The following is a 19,445-nucleotide window of genomic DNA, read 5'->3' as shown; positions in this document are numbered from 1 at the left end:
CCTTTTAAATTAGCGGGTTAAAGTATGTAAGTCGGGTTAAAGTATGTAAGTCGTTAAAGTATGTTTACCCACTATGAATTCTGCCAGTTCGCGATATGTATATGTCCTTCTTGGCCTGCCGTAGGCTAATTTCTAGCGCGATACAAACAGTTCTTCGTTGCCAAGGAAACGCAGTGGACAACAAACTTCCTTAAACTAGCCCGGTGACTGTTGTTAGCGGGGTTTTCACCACTCAAATGCAATAAGTTGTGATTGTTTTCAAACTTTATAACGTTTGAATGAGGTAAGTGCGGGTTCGTCACTTTGACCAACCGTGCTCTCAAGCAGTAAACTGTGTTACAGTAATTGTCCGTCTCAGTTTATAAGGTATTTTATGAGTGTTTAGCTAGCTTTTATAATTGGCTTACACTGAAGCGGGAATATGAAATTTGTCATTTTTTAGTAAGACTTAAAATCCTCATCAACACGGTCCACGCAAAACAGCTGCTTCCGGAATTCGCAGCCATACTGTATCATAGTTTGTTGTATTTTGTTTCTTTCTCCAGTCATGTTAGCTGAGGCTCGGGGTCCAGACCTTTTGGGATCAGGCGCACAATGGAAGCCCTCCACCTCGGGGAAGGGTATCAAAGTAAACACCTGCAAGAGCTCGTCATCATCAATGATTTGTTGCCTGTTTTCTTTTTGTAGCCTAACAGACAAATACTGTCTGTGTGCTGAACTTGTGTTGATCCCACGCTGAGTAAAAATATGGTTTGCAGTGGTACTTAAGTAAAAGTACCAATACAGCAATGTAAAGATACTCCATTATAAGTAAAAGTCCTGCATGAAAAATCCTACTTAAGTAAAAGTGCATAAGAATTAGCAGCAAAATATACTTAAAGTATTTCAGTAGTGGTTTGGTGCCTCTGACCAATTATTATTAACACTGAAGCATCAGTATTTAAGCAGCATGTTACTGTTGTAGCTGCTGGAGGTGGAGCCAGTTTGAACTGCTTTACATATGTTTAGCTGGTTTAGTCCAGTGGTTCCCAACATAGGGGTTGAGCCTCTCCTAAGGGTCAACAGATATCTCTGAGGGGTCATGACATGGTCATGTAATGGGAGAGGAAAGAAGAAAAAAACAAAGCTCTGATTTACAAATCAACAGACTACAGACAGTGGACATTGCACTGTAGTAAAATTAATCTCATTTGTTCATCTGTGCATTAATTATTAGTTTTGAAATAATGACACTTAAAAAAGCCATATTTTCCTACTGTTCTATCCCACAATGTTTTCACAAGTATGAAAAGCAAGTGCTTGTACAGAATGTGACTTTTTCTGCAATAGCTGTCACTATATGGCTGTTTCAGTTACAATAAGTATTAAATACTAAAGGTTCAATGTATAGAGTTTTAAAGCCATTTATCTGTTTCTTTTTCCAAATCTTACATCTTCTGCATTGCCTCACTTGGCAGCATTCAGGGAATAAGCATAGGCAACAGGGAGCAGAGCACCTGCGACAAGCGTCCAGCCGAAAATGCTGCTTCCTAGGACTGGAAACGAGGCCAGAGCTGGTCTGGGAGGACTGGGACCTGGGGAAAGAGTTCACCAAGACATTAGTGATAAAGAACATTCAAAGCAAGCCGCAGAAGTTACACTTGAGGTCTAACAAAAGCACACAGACACGCATATGTATAGATACACATACTGTATAAGCTAGCTGTAGTGTTCACACAAACACACACAGGTCAAAGCTTATTGTTTACTCCCAAGCTAAGCAATATAAATTCGATGGGTATCCACAGGCTAACATATCCTGTCTTTGCCCCCTCACAGACCTCCAGTGTCCAGATTCTTCACCACCTTGATTCCCCAGATAATTGTTGTCAGCCCAGGGACTTCTTTCTCAATACCAATCACCTTTAGACCACTCCAAAGGGTAACACATCACAATCTTAAACAGAATGGCATATATTAATAGATTGTACCAGTATTTTGAAAGTGTTGTGCCCCAGGGATTTCAAATGTGAGTATGCATTTTGTATTCCTGGACCACAGGCATCCCAAGTATTTGTAGTCTTACCATTAAAAAATGGTCATATACTGTAACTCTAAATAATTCCAAAAAAACTCCTATCTACACCATAATATAACATTGCTAAAGTGTCATATTTTGTATCATTCAGAGCAGAGAAAGTTGTGTAAATCATTCACATCCCCTCAGAAAGCATACATGGCTATAAAAAGATGAAAGATTGTTACTCATATAAAAGTATTAGATATGTAACATGATCTGCCTCTCCTGTTAAAATGTTGTCTGTCTGTGTAATGGTTTGTGTGTCTGTCTGACTACTTGGGACAGTGTGAGTATGAGGACAGCGTTGAGTTCCAGAGTAAAGATGGCAGCTTCCAAGTATGCCTCCGTGCCATCATTCCCTGTCATGCCCTGGAGGTGCCTGACTCTGTGTTGCTGCCAATCTGTGCTGTTCAGCACTCCACATATACTACCTTCCTGCTCAAAAATGTCAGGTACTCATTAGAATGTTTGAAAAAAATGAGAAAAAGCAGGAGGAATGAATAACCTGGGAGTGAATGAGGAAAGGAAAGGGATTCCTTTATTCATATAATGTATATACAGTACCAGTCAAAAGTTTGGACACACTTTCTCATTCAAGTGAATGAGTATACATACTGTATATGTAATATGTTTTATATGATTATATTTTAAGTATTTGCATGTTCGTGTTTTTAAATGCATTTTTGGAGAAAAGCAAATTATGTTAAAATCTCTCCTCTTTCTCCTTTTAATTATTTTCATCAATCCCTCTCTCCCTCCATGCTTTTTCTTTATCTTCCCCATTTTCCTGCATACACTCTTCACTCAGCAAACTCCAGACATGCTTCCAGTGGGAGTGTGCAGCACCTTTCCAGCTGGGGCCTGAGCAAGGCCTGTTGAAGCCCGGCCATGGGTGTCACATCACTGTCGTCTTCCACCCACAAGAAGCACTGGTGTACCAGCAGCAGGCCTACTGCAGGTTTGGAGAAGAGGGGGACAATGAAATGAGCTGCTGCACTGTGCTCCTGCAGGGACTAGGTACCGTTAACATAGGCAGACACATAAATCAGTATCTTAACAATTAGTGTTGGGGACACAGTTTGTGATATAAATAAATTGTATAAATTGTCCACTACCGAAATCAAAGAATATGATTGTAAATAGCTTTCAAGCTGATTTATGGTTTGGTTACATCAGTAAAGTTAGTAAAATTTAAAAAAGACCTGTGAGTTTAAGTATGCTTGGTTGGGAAGCACAAAATGCAAATATTCATGTTTATGAACACTGATTTCACCAAGCTGTGCTTAGGTCTGACTGTGTATTTATTTAAACTGCAATTTTATTATTTATATACTAACATAATAGCGCTGCATTATGGATTGAACCATAACACTAATCCTAACCCCAACCCTAGTTGTCAGAATACTGTTTGTCAGAAGATGAGGGGGAAAGGAACTAATACTCCTTCACTCACTTCTTGTCTCTCCTCTGCTTCCCTTGACAGCCAAATACCCATGTCTTCAGCTGAGAAGTAAGAGTTCCAAGAATGAAAAAGAACAGGGTGGTCCAGTGCTGCACTTTGGCTCTGTGGCAGTTGGCCAAAGTTTGCAGAAATACTTTGACATCTTTAACCCCTCCCCTGTGAGTGGCACCCAAAATATGCACAAATGCACATATACACTCTCAGTGGCCTCCCCTCTCATCTATCTTTCCCTCTCTTTCCTCCAGGTAACTGCATCTTTCTCTCTGTCAAGACTTTCTGGTGGAGTGCCTTTGTTGGGGTCAGAGTTCAACTGTGATATCACCAGGGGTAACGTGGCGCCTGGAGGATCGCTACAGGCTACAGTCACCTATACTCCTGCTGTTGTTGATACTGTCTCTGTTGAGTATTTGTCTCTAAACTGTAAAGGGGCACTCAACAAAACCCTGCTCAAACTCACTGGAAACTGTATAGGTAGGGGGCACACACACAGACAAACATACAATGAATGAATAAATGCGTTAGTGTATTCTTTAACTTTTTTTATGAAAAAGGGAAGGGAATTTTTAGAATCTAGAATCAGAGGCATGTGTATAAAAATATTTCTTTTTGTAACTAGGTCCCAAAGTTTCCTTGTCTTCCTCTGTGGTGGACTTTGGCTGTGTTGAAGAAAGAGGAGCAGTAATACAGACAGTGGAGCTGGTCAATTCTTCACCTGTTGAGGCTATCTACCAATGGGACCTTGACTGTAGCGGGCACAGTGTGTTCAGCATGCAGCCAGCGAGTGGCACTTTACGCCCACATAGCTGTATAACACTGAAAGCAGTGTATAGGCCCACACAGCCTTTTGCACACCACAGGAGAGTGGCATGTTTCATACTGCACAGGGTAGGAGAACATAAATGTGAACACAGACATCATTAAGACTATTGATTCAATCTACTGTCTTACATTATCAATCTCCTCTTTTAGGACCCTGTGTTCCTTGACCTGATTGGTACCTGTCACTCAGAGTGCCAGAAACCAGCTGTACTGAAACCCGAACACTTGGTTCTGGACAGGCTTCATTGGAACCGCAGCGAGGACCCACCGGACACTCTCACTGCCATGCAGCAAGACCATAATATACAACTGGACCAGCAGAGGGTCCTCTGTCCACTGGAGGAGGTAAGGTGCCAAAGAGAGATGTGTTACCATCTCTTTTTGTCCATTTTGCTTACTCTGTTTTTTTCCTCTGTGTCACTTTGTTAGCAGTCAAACCAAAGACCAGACAGTGCTGCTGTTGTGTTGAGCACTCCCATGGAGGACTATTACCAATTCTGCTTGGGGGGCATGGATCTTCTCTCTTCCAGTTTGTCTTCGTTGTCTCCGCGTGTATCTGTGGTGCCCTATGAGCTGCTGTTTAATCACAAAATACCCTCCTCCTTGTCTACTTCATCCACTTCCTCTCAGGCTGTCTCCATCACCAATCACACCAGACGGAAAGTCAGGTACAGTACCACCTGCCTGTCTTTTATTTGTGGCTTCTTCTCTAGAATATCTGTTCTATTGTATATACAGTATCGCTTCTACTGCATGTTTTTCTTTTCCAGCCTGGTTTGGACTGTTGCCCAAGAATCTCCGTTCTCTATCTCTCCCTCATCATGTGACCTGGCTCCACTGAAGTCCACTTCATTCAGAGTGACATATGACCCCAAACAGCTCAATACTCTGCACGGAGGTCAACTGGAGTGCTTTGCATACTATAAGGTAATAATGGAGTATAAACTACAGAAAAAAATCCATCACAACAAACAATGATGCCTTGCTTTTTTGAATGAATAAAGTGAAAAGTAAATAATTTCGTTATTATCATTGTTATCTGGAGGTGTATTCTATCCTTTGTCCTCTGTATCTGTTGAGACTACAACTATCAAATTGTATTCATTTGCTGCCACTAAACTATTACCTGTTTGGATTCAGCAAGACAATCATCACGTTGAGGAGCGACTGCTACATCCGCCCTGGTGTGTGATTGTCAGAGTCATTGGCCACTCCTTCCAGCCAGGCAAAGAGCACTTTATCCCACGCTACTCCCTTAAGCCCCATCAAGTGGTGAGGCATAAGCACTACAAAGAAGAGTTTTGCTGTAATCTCAATAAACAATAACAGATGACAGTGGTATTTCAGCTGATGCATCTCATCATTTCCCTCAGAAAACAACTGTCAAGCTAAAACTTTTGAAAGCAGTATGAAGCACATTATAACGCTGATACACACTAAGAGACTATACTCGGCTAACTGTAATATTTTGTTCTTTATAGGTGTTTCCAGGCCTGAGTGTTCTTTGCTATCGGACAGTACTCCTCCAGAATGTTGGAGACCTGCCGCTCACTTTCTGTCTGGACCCACACCACAACTCAAACCCCGCCTTGGCATCGATGTCTGTAGTGCCGAGCTGCGGTTTGATCCAGCCAGGGGATCACAAAATCCTCACGCTCAGAACAACTCCCACAGAAGACAGTCCCAAACAGGGATTTAGTTTCCAACTGCAGCTCAATGCAGCTAAACACACACAGGTACACACATGAACACAGAGGACAAGAAGAGTAAGACACACCCACACTGTGCTTGCATGTTTTTCTATCTGTGCATCTCTCTCTGTCTCCTTTAGGAACTGACAGTTGTCAGCGTGGTGGAAAAGCTTTGTGTGTCTCTGGAAGAAGACAGCAGTATATATTTCAAGCCTACCGCTGTGGGCTCACAGACTCAGCGCACCCAAAACCTCAGGAACCTCAGCCGCCTGCCTCTACGGTTAATTGTTTGTCTGATTTATAATGGTTGTTATCCAAAGGTTGTTATTCTGGTTATGTATTTCTGACATTTTCAGTGTATTGTTTGTTTATCCAATCATCATTAATCTTGTCTACAGCTGGTTTTATGTGATCATCCTTTATGATAGGTTCCAATGGAGCATTCCAGAGTCAGACCAGGAGCTTATCTTTGTTGAACCAGATGCTGGTGAACTGCATCCCAATGAGAGCTCAGTGAGAGACTGAAAGGATCACACACAAGTTTATGCAGACAGTGATTTTGTGACTTCTTGAAGAAAGTTACTGAGCAACTGACTGTATTTACTATTGTTTGTACATCTTGACATTACAGGTACAGACATGGTCCTTCAGTCCTCTGGCAGAGAAAACATACACACTCAAACCTACTCTCACCTTCTGGCCGACCCAGACTCCTGAATGCAACATATCACACCTTACCCTCAAAGTGGTGGGAACGGGCTCCATAGGCTTCATCAAGGTGTGACTCTCATCTTGGTTTGTTACATATGTGTGCGTGTGTGTGTGATGTTCATCTGAGCTGTCACTTTTCAAGCAAAATCAAATGATTGTTCCACTCACCTTTTTAGAGCATGTGTTGATCTGGAAGCAATATTTGTTTACTCCCCAGGCAGAGAGAGCAGTTGTAGATGTGGGGGAGATTCTGGTTGGAAGTTACCGGTCAATTGAGATTCCTCTGGTGAACAACAGCCCCTGTCCTGTCACCTTTTGTCTCTCTGTACAGCAGATACTACTGGATGAGGAAGATATTTATGACCCTAAAACTGAGCCAAGTGGTATTCTCTATTGTGGTGTTCTTATGTATATTTAAGTTATTAATCCGTTCAAATCAAAATGACCACTGATCATAACTAGTTGAACCACTAACTTGGTCCTGTCTGATCCATTAAGTCCTGCAGCTGGACTGTGAGAGGGGAACCATTGCCTCACATACCACAGTGCTGCTCCGATCCACGGTCAGGCCACACAGACGAGCCCAGTACTTGTGGACCATAAACTACCAGACACTGAACTCCAGTGGTAGACAAAAAAAACATACTCTCACTCACATTACTCAATGTATACTATCATTTCATTCTCTATTATTCGATTCTTTAAGCTCTCTGTCTCTCTCTCTCTCTCCCTAGGTTTTGTGTCATCCCCTCCCCAGGCAGTGTGTGAAGTGCGTGCTAAGGGTGTGTTCCCCACCCTACAGGTGACTGATGCATGCAGTAGTGGCAGTGTGGACAGGCTCGACAAAGTGCATCTGTGGAAACTCTTCTCATTGGATTGCCTCAATGAGCACTTGCTCTCCAACCCTTCCACTGTAGAACTCACTTACAGAACCCCCACCAGGCACAGGTTAGGGGCATAATATACTATACCCAGTGAAATTGGAATTGTACTTGGGGAAAAAAGAAAAAATAGAAGACCATGATAGCTTACTGTGGGTCTTGAAATTCATACAGTTTTTGTTGGATTCCAATTTTACAATCTTACTTTGATTTTTTTGTTTTTTTACGAAATAAAACTGAATATCTTTGTAACACCCTGGCCTTGTCTTCTCTTCCTGTCTCTAGTTTGCGCTCTTGTCCTTCTGTCTTTACCAAAGTCTTGTTGGATTTTAACTTCAGTGCAGCTCCCCTGAATTCACACCCCTCTACTATCATGTTGATGTTTCACAACCCTGGCTCCATCCCTGTAGATTGGTGAGTAAAAAAACAGACTGTATAGTACAGAATATATAATGTACAGTTAAGCCAAGTCAAGGATAATTGCGTTTAGCATTCTATTTACTTTTGTTAAAATGTTCAGTTTATGTATACAGTGCAGATACAATAGATAGACTGATGAAAATAAGAAGAAAGAAAATAAAGAAATTGAGAAGAATTTGAAAAGAGTGTTCTAAGGATTTATTGATGTTTGGCTTCCTCTTAGGACATTCTTGTTTCCAGAGGATCAACAGATAGAGTTGGAGTACTGGGCCGAGACAGGAGAGTTCAGCAGCACTGAACTGTACCAGATGAAGGTCAGACATGTCATGTATTTATCTAAAAACATGAAGGAATTTTAAATATCACCATCTCCACAGTGATTCAGATATTTCAGATATGACATTTTGCCTTCAAAAAAAAATACCGACACAAAGCACAAATATTTTCATTTTATTGGCAGGTCCAAGAAAACCAGCTTTTCAGCATTTCTCCCCGCTCTGGAACTTTGCTCCCTGGCCAGCAGAGGGCAGTACAATTCAGCTACAGGTCAGAGATTATTTTACAGGATACAACACAGACTGGTGTCCAAGTCAGAAAAGTTTGTCATTTTGGCAGTGGCGATTAAGCTGTAATGCATTTATTTGATTATTCTGACATTTCAGGTTTATTTGGAAACTGAAATGATGACAAATGATGTCATTTTAGCAGAATGGCAGACCTTCTAGATATGTGATTATACTAATAATGTGATCCCAAAATAATCTAAACTTTGTCCTTCACAGCCATGAATTTGCTGGGGCAGATCAGTTTCCCATCGTGTTCAAACTCTCTTATGGCAGAGAGATCTTGGTGAGGCACAACTCCTGATAAATTTACGTGAGACTATTTATGCTAACAAAACAGCAATAACATTTTGCTTAACAGTAACTGTATGAACAAAAATAAATTGTTTCTTTGTTAGTTGTGCTATTCCAGTATTGTCTCATTTACTTGCTGTAGAGCTGGAGGAATGCAGTAAATTGATATATCACTAAGTATGGTCTGTTAACTTGATGTACTTGTGTTTCTGTGTGCAGCTGAACTTCCAGGGGGTGACGGTGGAGAGAGACAGACCGTATCTCCACTTCGCCTCCAATCAACATGTCTTCACCCCTGTAACTATTGGGGATTTAACTCCTCCAACCCAGGTGTGTGTTTGATTTCTCATTAAGCCTTAACATAAAGTCTGTATGAGTCACCTATTTACAGTTAGCTGAAATGTATATTGCACACTTATCATATAATATTTCATATATCAACTCATATTAAGTGCAACAGCCTCCACAGATTTCTCCAGATAATTAACTTGCAGGATTGTTTTCCATTAGGAACCTCAACATAGATGTGATCCACCAAGTAGCAATTAAAAATCTTTTTACTGTTCTCACACAAAGATAAATTGGTAAATACAGTAGCAGCCTGAGCTACCTGAGCTATTTTTTCCAAAAACAAAATTGATTTTGTGTATTACATTTTTGTACTATTCCCAGACTTTCCATAATACATTTGTTTGGTCTGTTATACCTATAACTACACACCTGTTAAAATTAGACAAAAAGGTAGACAAAACTTGACTCACTTAAAATATGTTCATCTTTGGTTGTCCTGTAGGTGTATGAAGTATACAATGGCGGTGCAGTGCCAGTCCATTATGAAGTGGATACAGCTGTTTTGTCACAGCTACAGGTGGACAACTTTAATCATCCAGTGCTGTGCTGCCTCAATCCAGTGGGAATCGTCCTACCAGGGAGGACAGCCATGCTGGAGTTTATCTTCTCACCACTGGAGGCCAAGATATACTATGTATGAATCGAGCCATACTCTGCCTACCTTCTGCTTTCTTCTTAACAATACCCCTCTCATCCCATTATAAAGCCCTTTATAGAAGCAGTTTGGCCAGTTGTAACTGTGGTCACATGTTAATGTCCATTTTACTGCAGTTTTTTTTTGTATTTTTCTCTTTTGTAGCATTGTAGTAGTCAGTCACATAGCAATTTAGGAATCAAGCTGTCAAAGAAACTCAGTTACTGAAACTTAGTTTGTGATTTTGAGACTTGTCTGTTGTTGTGTATTACCAGATGGATATTCCTATCTACATCCAAGATGGAGACTCCACACTGGTGAAGTTTGAGGGATGTGGGTTTGGATCTCCAGCACTGGGCTCCTCAAACCCATTTAAATGCAGTGATGCTGAGCCAACTGTACCCTGTGTGCAGAGAGTGCCTTTCCCAGGACAGGTGAGAGCAGCTATGAAACAAAACAGAGACTGACACTCTTCAACATATTTTCATTTGAATCTAACGTAATTCAGATTCTGCTAAAATACCAACAGTCTAGTCCTCATAAGTCTTCTTGCCTTTGTGTTTGTGACCATTTGTAGCTGTATATACGCGTTCATCCCAACATGTGTGTGTCTGTGTTGGTAGGTGGTATTCCTGTCCGAGGACAGTGTCTCTCTAGGCGACATCCCTGTGTGCTCACGATCTTCAAGAATCTTTTTCCTCACAAACATGTCCCGCAGAGACACCGTCCACTGTACATGGGACCTGGCCACGCAGTGCAACCAACAGGTACAGAAAAGTGCATTTGCAGCCTCTGCATAATATTTTATGTGTGTTAATAACGCCATTTTGAGAAAGAAACAAGCTGACTCTCCCTGTTGTGTGAGCCACGTCTATTCAGAATTTCAGGTACTAACCAGGTTTGTGTTTTGTGTTGTGTCAGGTGGTGCAGATCCATCCAGAGCAATGCAGTCTTTGTCCAGGGGAGAGTATCCTTTGTGTCCTAACCTTCACCTCTACTGACTACCCCACCATTTATCGGCTAGATCTCATCTGTCAGGTACCACAACAGTGCTAGTGCAGAAATAAAATGGCAAGGGCCTGGTGAATTTATGTCCAATATTGACTGATATTTTAGTCCTGGTTTGGCAAACTATTGCCTCTCGTCTCCTCTCCTCTCCTCTCCTCTCTTCTCCTGTCCTCTGTTCTGCTCTGTTCTCTCCTCTCCTCTCAACTCAATCCCCAGGTTACTCAAGAAGCAGCACTGGCTCGGTATCATGATGCTTTGCAGCTTTGGGAGCAAGAGAAAAAGAGACAGCACGATGAATTCACTATTTTGGACAAAGACCTTACAGAGAGCCAAGGGGTTTGATAGATGAGATCCTAACTCAAACAAAGTGCCATATATTTGATGATAATGTGACAGTCATCTTCACAGCTTTTACCCTTTGTCTCATTACAGGAATCTGTAGCAGTTCCCGTAAGAAAAGGGCCACAATTCAGGAAATATAAGGTGACTCTTAGAATTTTAACACGAGACATCTCATTTTCATTCTCATCCCTGGTGTACAGTACCTGTGATGCAGTTTTTCACTGCTATAGATTATGTATTTTTATGACTATATACAAACAGCAGCAGTGTAACGCTACCAAAGGAAAATAAAACCATTTAAAAGATTGCAAGGTACCCTCTGTATGATTATTATAGCACATTATTCACATTAATTTATAAATAAGCAGGAAAAAATCGAAATCTTTGAGAGTCTATGATGCACTGCTCTATTTTGACTTTTATGTCTCACTTTCTCTCACATCCAGACTCTTCCTCCTATCTGTGCCAGTAGTAGTTGTGAAACCTTGGGCACTATATGTACCAAGCTAACAAGAGCTGAACGGCGGGCGCATCGAGAACCAGCGAAAGTGTGGAAGAGTCCTGAACCTCCTCAACCTGCTCTGCTGCATCTGGAGGTTACGGCACGCTCCCATGGCACCCTGGAGTTCCTCACACACTTCCCTGACCAGTTCAATAAGCATTATAGGTAAAGCATTATTTGACAGTACACACTAAGCATCACCAAGCAAAATCCAGACTTTTGAGTGTCCTTTATAAATCTGTTTGCACATGAAATGTATTTAAAATTTAGGAAATAAATTGTGACTGCTGCTAAACAGAAGGAGATCAGGTTTCAGAAAACCCTGATCTCCATTGGATTTGCAGTTTTGTAGCAATAATGTTTTCATCTGTGCTGCCTTGCTAAGGTGCCTCCAGTCAGTCAAGTCCCAGAGGCCTGAAACCACTTTGTCCAGCACACCCCTCCCTGCTGGGCTGCCTCCACAGACACACGTCCACCGCCCTGAGAGAGACATTCTCATATACATACTTGACTCTCTGCTCAGGTAACAGATAAAGTAAAGACTCATATTCAGCTTTTATGGTGATGGTTGGATTTACATTTGGGTTTAGAGCAGTTGTGACAAGAAATAAGGTGTATTTGTGTGTGTGTGTGTATATTTAATCTTGCTCCCTTTCTACTCCTCCCATGCTCCAGGGGCATACTAGATGATGAAGCCTTCGCTCAGACTCTGATTACTTTGGCGTCCAGGCCCGTCACCTACCAGCCACCCCTGCCCCCTACACCCCAACCTCAAGATCTGTTGAACGGAACAAAGGCTGAACTGAAAGAACAGCACAGCCCAGTGGACAATGATGGGACTGCAGGATGTTCAGGGAACAGACTCCAAACAAAGACCACACTGAGCACTGAACATGTGCCTGCTGACATGATTGAAGATGTTTTGCTGAACACCCTCCAGAATCTGATGATGGAAGCTGTCAGAGGAGAGCTTGTCCTTACTGTGCACCCCCGCACTATTATCTTGCCACCTGTTTCTGCCAGGTAAATACAGACATACGCTGTGCACGCACATTTAGCTTTGGCATTGTTAACTCCATGGTGTATTTGTTGCATGAAACCTAAATGAAATCTGTACTTTAAGCAGATATAAAATATTACATGATATGGTTAACATATTGTGTGTTCCATCAGAATCAGGAGGGTGTCCAGAGCCATGGAGGAGGAGAAAATGTGAAAATCAAAAAGAAACCAGCAGGAACCATCTACCAGCGTCCCAGAGGTCCATCTCCCTCCTCTGTTTTCACTGAAAACCAACTTATAGCCCATCAGTATGTTCAGTTTGACTTGCCACATACCATCCCACTCAGTGCCATCAAATGTTTGCTTTATTCATGTGTCTCTCCTACCTAGCCCAATATCTCTGCACTCACTGGACTTTATCTTTGATTCTAAGCGATTACCTGGTAACCAGGCTCCTAACAGAAACATTTCATTTGTGCGGTTCTGTTGTAAGTCATTACCACATATTTTGGACAGTAATTAAAGAGATTCCATCTTACTAGTCATTTCTACATACTAAATGTTTCTTATTGCATTTGTGTTGTCTTGCAAAACTGTATTACATAATAATAACACAACTACTGCAGTATTACACTGCACATAAAACTGAAGACAAATTATTTTGTATGCTTGAGGAGCAGCGTATGTTCAAATGTTGATTTTGTGTGACTTCATTAACCGACTATATACACTGCAAACAAGCATTTGCAAAACATTCACGTTTTAGCTTTTGCATATCAGGTTTACTGATGTCTCATTTTTCAATCTTAAGCCTTAATTAAAAATTTATCTCTGTTGCTGTATTTGTCTATATGCTAATGGGCAACAGTAGAGTGTATCTTTACAGACGTTATTCATTGTCTATGTACAATGTACTCAGAATATTTTTATACAGATCACTGATATTCATTTACAAGCATGGCCCCTGCACAGTTTCTAACAACTGTTCTCAGTGTTTCCTATTTTGAAAAATCAGTCCACCAGATAATTTGAGGCAATTTATGGTATATCTTCAAGCATTTAATAAAAGCACAGTGCAAATCACACATTGTACATCTCATGTATAGCTATAATTTGAACATCAACATTTCCAGACCAATTTCAAGTTCACATTCTTTTTCCAACCCCAAAGAAAATCATGTACAATTAACAAGGCATAGTCACAACCCTGTGCAATTAAATATTTACATAACCTTTTTAAATTATTATTTTCTATTCACTTATCATGTCCTTTTACCTGTGTAATAAGTTAACAGAATAGAAATGGTCAGTATTGTTATTTTTATTTTTTAGTCAGTTTGACTATAGCCATTGACAAAGTAAAAAAATCAGGTCACAAGGTGCATATATGAGATGTATAGTCACGCATGTGGCCAAGGAACTGGTAGTTCAGCTGTTAAATAGCTCCATTATTTAAGGGATATGATTTTTCATCTTTTAATGGGAAAATTATTATATCTATCCACATTTATCTAATTTCTCAATTCCCTTAACAGACAGCTTTGATATCAGCAGCAATGTTAAAAATATCTTTGAAAAACAATCCATTGGCATTTTTTTTTTACCTTAACGCTCAAAACAAGACAGGTCAATTCTTAAAATGACAGAGAACCAGGGGATCAAACTGTCAGACCATCACTCATATATTTATGTTATACAGTAACTTCGGTTTGTAACTTACAGATCTGTGAAATATTTTATTCTGAATTATTCCCAGACAGTAAGATTAGTATCCTCCTATTATGATATGTCTGCAGTATTTTCTGTCAGGCATTATATCGTCTTCATATTGCACTGTATATAACAAGTGTGCAACACTCAGCTAAATGTTCATTCAACTCATTGGAAAGTTGGTTGATTTTATACAATAATGTAAGAATCGACCATTAAAAGTCTCTGGAGAATCTTTAGTTGAAGTTGTACTCAACCTGTGAGTCAACTGTGATTGAACTTGAAGATGGTGGGGAAGATCTTGCTGTGAAGATATTGGACCTGTTCCCTGTGCGTTCTTAACTTCTCAAATTCAAAGTAAGGGATCTGTAAGAGAAAAAAATAGTAGAGATCTAGTTGGGAGCTGGAGAGGAAAAAAGTATGTCTTTCATTCTTGTTTCATTTTCTCTGGCTGAGAGTTCAAGACAAATAAAAAAGGCGCTTGGACATCTTAATGCTGACCATTTTTTCCTTGAATATCATGCCTTGAAGATAACAAATAAATAGAGATGCCAATACAAAAAAAATACTGCAACAAGAGGCCAGAGGCTGAGTCCATTATAAATCACATCTAAGCATGTGTGTGAACAAAAATGAAAAATACTAAGTGTATTCTCAAAAATTACAACATAGCGTCAACAAATACAACTGTAAGTAAGGCAAAACATATCAATGTCTAACTAGTAGACTTAAAGAGGAAGTTGCAAATCAGCAGTGAACAAAGCTGTGATGCCTAGATGCAACAATCTAGTTTTATGATCATGATTTTAATTTTAATGCAACAATATTTGCCAAACATACCTGCACCACCTCATAGCCCATCCTACGGAGGTGTCTCCTCTTAGTGGCTTCCTTTCCCAGCAGGTGTTGCGTGTTGCTGCAGAAACGGTTTTGACCATCTAAACACAGTGCCATCCTACACATGAACAAGACATAACATTGTGTCATTTTGTTGGGGTGAGGAAGACGATTAAATAATCAGTTCAGAAGAGTCTGTTAACTTCCAACTGGTTCAAAATGTAAATGGTGTGTTAATCAGTGTGTGTTGTATTTTTTGTAAATCTAACACTGCAGCATTTGGGTTTCTACCTTCTATACGTGTGATCCCACTGAGACAGGGGCAGAACAAATCCTTCCTCATCCAGGCATATCTCCACATCTGGGCAGAAAAGGGAAACAACAAGTTGTCCGTGAGTACAGCATGAACAGTAAGGTGTCCAGACACATGGAGCTCATGTGAGCCACATGGTTGATTCTTTTTGAATTTTGAAGGGATATACCATTAAGTATTTCTAATATAGCATATATCATATACTTGTGTATATCTGTTTGCTTGTAGCTTACCTACAGTGTATCCACTATGAGTAAATATACTGGTGGAGTAAAACTTTCCCCCCAACAGCTGTGTCAGCGGCCGTTTGACCTGTTTGTACAAGAGACTCTCCATGGGTGTCTCAAAGGCCTGGTCCACAGACGAAAACCTCTTCACATGGAGGAAGAAGGGCAGCCTGGGACCCTGACCAGAAAGGCGAAAGAAGAATTCATTCCTGTTATCAATTCTCTGACTCAATCCTTTTTCTAAAAGCAAAGTGGAAAGACATTGCTTGTGCTTCACTTATTCAGACAACTACTACAAGTAATTTGACATAAAGTGAGTATACGTAGCTCAATTAATACTGTTTAAGCTTTAAAAAAACTACAAAACTTAGGTTGTGTGATGCTCACCCAGTAGTGACTGCACTCTAATGATGTGGAGAGATGGAGCTGTGTCAGTTGTCCCAATGCGTTCTTGTCCAATGGCTCCCCCTGTGCTGTAGGACAGACAAGGACAGCTTACATCATAAACATTACATAGCCTGTTACATACATATTACATACAGTGAAATGTTGTACATCCATGTGCTGTAAACAAGTAGCTTCGGTATGACAGCAGTTTTCTTTGACAAAAAACAGAATAACCACACTCTAATAAATAAACAGTATGGTACCAAAGACACTAAAACTATTACAAAATCCAGCCTTGTATATACAGACAGCAGCAGGTGAAAGAGTGATATAACAGAGCCCAAGAGTATTTTGAAGCCTGTTTGTTGAAGCAACAAGCAGTAAAGGGCACGACTGACCCTGACACTTAGTTGTGGGTGTATTTCTGAATCCTCCTCAGACAGAAAATATGGGAACACTAGATGAAAACATGATGTGACAAAGTTTCTTTCCCCTCTCTCTTCTTCTCTCACAGTAAGCAATACAAAGCTTATACATACCTTGCAGCCTCTGCAGGAAGTACGGGCTGAAAACTTTGGACATGTAGTTGAGCGGGAAGCGTTCTAGGTGGATGCAGGCGTGCAGCACCTCTATCAGCGAGCGAGGCTGGAATTGGGAAAACCTTGATGATAAAATGCTCTCCAGCTTCTTAAACATCTGATTGGAGCACTGAGGAGTAAAGGAGAGATTAATTACTACAGATTATTTTTATAGCATGCTGAGGAACCTATTTTTTGTCCAGAAAGGATGTGTGCTTGCATTTCATTGCCTTTTGATTTGTGTGCAGTATTACAACAGTATAAACAGCCCTCACCTGTGGCAGGTAGTTGAGTCTCCCCATGGCAACAATCTGTTTGGCTATCTGGAGGGTGGTGTGTCTCTCAGCATGGAGTACAAAGTTCTCAGCCACAGCTTCAAAGATGGGCTCAGAGCGGCACCTCGTTTGCAGACAGTACTCCATGACGGTGCTGATCAACTCCGGATCACACTTTCCCAGCCTCCCTGACAAACACAGCAAAATAATCCATGATTATCTCAACATTTCCTTATCTTTACATTTCCTTATTTTTAAAAAAAAATAATAATACAGAAAGTTTTGCTAAATAAACCACACCTGGCACGTGTTTCTCCATAGCAGCCAGGAGCTCTTCATCATGCTGTCCCAGGATCATCAATGCAGAGAGCACCTTAATCACTTCATTGTTACTGAAAGCTTTAAAGACTCGTGATGCTCTGTGACTCAGCCTCAGCACCAAGGAAATGGCCTGTCAAAGAGGATATTAGTATGATGTATTAATATCCTTTACATAAAAAGGGATATATCACAACCATTACATTTATTTTTAACTGAACATGTCTTCGTAAAGAAACTGAATTATCAAAAGGACAATTAGATGTAAGGTGTTTAATAAGTGAGAAATCATCAGAATCATCAGAAATTAAAGAGAACCTGAGAAAGGACTGCTCTTCGTACCTGTCGGTGCTGTAACTTCAGCAGGGACTGCAGAATGTCACTGACTTGTCTGGCTTTTAGCCTGTGGACCAGCCTTTGTGTGTGTCTGTGCAAAGTGGACAGCAGGAGTGTCTGCCGCTGGCTGGCAGGCTGGTAACACAGAGCCAGGAGGGAGTAGACCCTGACAGCCTCGCTGGGAGAGACAATGTCCTCTTCTAAAACTGCACCTATGGAGTCCAGGACCTCTGTCACCATCGCTGACTGGCGGCCTTCCAGGGCGTACGCCACCTCACCCAGGTGGCAGAGCTGTGCCACCCTGATGTCTCTGTTGGAGAGGAGCTCCAGGCACTCATTTATCAGTCTAGAGACTAGAGGGTTGCGGCCATCCACACCAAACTCAACACATGCTCCCAGTAAAGTGGCCAGTCCCTCTGCCCTGTCATTGATTGGGAAGTGTGTCAGCCTGGTGCACAGCTCCTGGATGACTTCCCCTTCAAACAATGAGTGGATGTTGACAGCTGTGTTACTTTGTGGTTTGGTGTATGGGCTGTATGGGGACAGGTGTGGGGCCGATCTTGTAGCCGTTTTAGGTGTCATGCGTCTTCCAAGCTGGTTCAGTTCGTTCTCACTTTTCCCCGGTACATAGACCGGGATGGGGAGAGGGGCTGCACTCACGTGCTGGACCGCTGCTGTATTTACGTGTGTACCATGAAAAGCACGTACACCGGTTACGCACGGTTGTTGCGCAACTACAGTTTTACTGGCAAAAACTGCATTAGTGCATATACCCACCGGACTGGAACGAATTAAAGCACGATTTAGAGAGAAACAAGCTGAGGTGTGCTGACACGCCGTTCTCACAGAGGTAGAAATACAAGCGATGGACTTCATTGTTGCGTCTGTGATGTAACAGCCCCTTCCTGACAGAAAAACACACTAAGACAAGAAAATCCACTGTCAGGGCATTTTCTTACTTTTACACTCAGTGCTTCACATGTGTAATAGTCAAAGGATTTAAAGAAAGAGTAAAATTAAACATAAACACATTGTAGAAGACGCAAAGACGAGGACACTGTCAACTTTAAAATGAATGAAGCGGAATTGTACTTACATCGTTTAACACTTTGACAACATGACTAAAACTTAACTTAAACTCCTGCTCTGAGTAACTTCTCCCTGTGTTTAGGATTACAGACGACTTACCTCCAGTGAGGCAGCGGGATCATAGAGGAGGGCTGCGACTCATTACCGAACAGTCTTCAGCAGCGTTTGGTAACAGCTTGTGTAAGTTGACATGTGTTTACATGTGCTGCCACCCTGTGGCCAACCTGTATACTGCACATTATGTAGCCTACTCACGTGCACTTTGATTAGACGAGCCGTGCCACTCCGGATCCATTGACAGACCGCATCAAATGTGGTCATATATTGTGGCCATAGGTCATATTAATTTAGCAACACTTTATCTTCACTGACTTTAATGACCTTCTTCTCTTAAAAGTGAATTAATGCCATGTATTTCTTCAAAGGTTGCTCTAATTAGCTATTTTTATACAAATAAATAAGAATAATGAAGTCTAAAAAGTTTTTAGTCATTTTGATTTATCATATTTTATTTATTGGGTAAACTTTTTAATTATATTTATATATGAAGATCAATAAATACTGTTTTAAAACCTTCTCCACGTTGCCAGAAATAAAATTGTTGAGGAAATGCTGAATACTATGTTAAAATCGCCA

At 41.0% G+C, this 19,445-nt stretch overlaps 2 protein-coding genes across 4 annotated transcripts; one reads left to right on the top strand and one right to left on the bottom strand.

Moving 5' to 3' along the window:
- Positions 1 to 145: 145 nt before the first annotated feature.
- Positions 146 to 13,567, top strand: cfap65 (cilia and flagella associated protein 65). 2 transcript variants are annotated; one of them, XM_067603168.1, is made up of 35 exons: positions 146 to 283; positions 519 to 628; positions 1,458 to 1,645; positions 1,819 to 1,921; positions 2,345 to 2,511; positions 2,868 to 3,076; positions 3,543 to 3,679; positions 3,767 to 3,992; positions 4,138 to 4,406; positions 4,491 to 4,685; positions 4,770 to 5,008; positions 5,111 to 5,267; positions 5,481 to 5,612; positions 5,822 to 6,076; positions 6,172 to 6,311; positions 6,460 to 6,544; positions 6,663 to 6,809; positions 6,960 to 7,125; positions 7,241 to 7,369; positions 7,477 to 7,690; positions 7,909 to 8,037; positions 8,267 to 8,357; positions 8,504 to 8,589; positions 8,826 to 8,892; positions 9,120 to 9,230; positions 9,694 to 9,885; positions 10,161 to 10,319; positions 10,509 to 10,652; positions 10,807 to 10,923; positions 11,110 to 11,229; positions 11,326 to 11,376; positions 11,682 to 11,902; positions 12,123 to 12,260; positions 12,413 to 12,760; positions 12,911 to 13,567. In XM_067603168.1, the coding sequence occupies exons 2-35, from the start codon at positions 548 to 550 to the stop codon at positions 12,951 to 12,953; spliced, it is 5,256 nt and encodes a 1,751-aa protein (XP_067459269.1). In that variant the 5' UTR covers positions 146 to 283; positions 519 to 547; the 3' UTR covers positions 12,954 to 13,567. The 2 variants fall into 2 exon arrangements, with proteins under 2 accessions (XP_067459269.1, XP_067459268.1); XM_067603167.1 differs by having other exon boundaries at positions 147 to 283; positions 546 to 628.
- A 1,082-nt stretch (positions 13,568 to 14,649) lies between these two features.
- LOC137192449 (FAST kinase domain-containing protein 3, mitochondrial-like) lies at positions 14,650 to 19,018 on the bottom strand. 2 transcript variants are annotated; one of them, XM_067603169.1, is made up of 10 exons: positions 18,909 to 19,018; positions 17,727 to 18,641; positions 17,367 to 17,517; positions 17,067 to 17,254; positions 16,753 to 16,921; positions 16,214 to 16,299; positions 15,833 to 16,004; positions 15,578 to 15,647; positions 15,290 to 15,404; positions 14,650 to 14,815 (listed from the first exon to the last, which is right to left on the bottom strand). In XM_067603169.1, the coding sequence occupies exons 2-10, from the start codon at positions 18,594 to 18,596 to the stop codon at positions 14,714 to 14,716; spliced, it is 1,923 nt and encodes a 640-aa protein (XP_067459270.1). In that variant the 5' UTR covers positions 18,597 to 18,641; positions 18,909 to 19,018; the 3' UTR covers positions 14,650 to 14,713. The 2 variants fall into 2 exon arrangements, with proteins under 2 accessions (XP_067459270.1, XP_067459271.1); XM_067603170.1 differs by lacking the exon at positions 18,909 to 19,018 and adding an exon at positions 18,817 to 18,896.
- Between the last annotated feature and the right edge of the window lie 427 nt (positions 19,019 to 19,445).

This window comes from Thunnus thynnus, chromosome 11 (assembly GCF_963924715.1).
Source record: "Thunnus thynnus chromosome 11, fThuThy2.1, whole genome shotgun sequence".
In the NCBI taxonomy this organism is placed as follows: domain Eukaryota; kingdom Metazoa; phylum Chordata; class Actinopteri; order Scombriformes; family Scombridae; genus Thunnus; species Thunnus thynnus.
The sequence above is the reverse complement of the archived record's forward strand: the minus strand, read 5'-3'. Positions and strand labels throughout refer to the sequence as shown.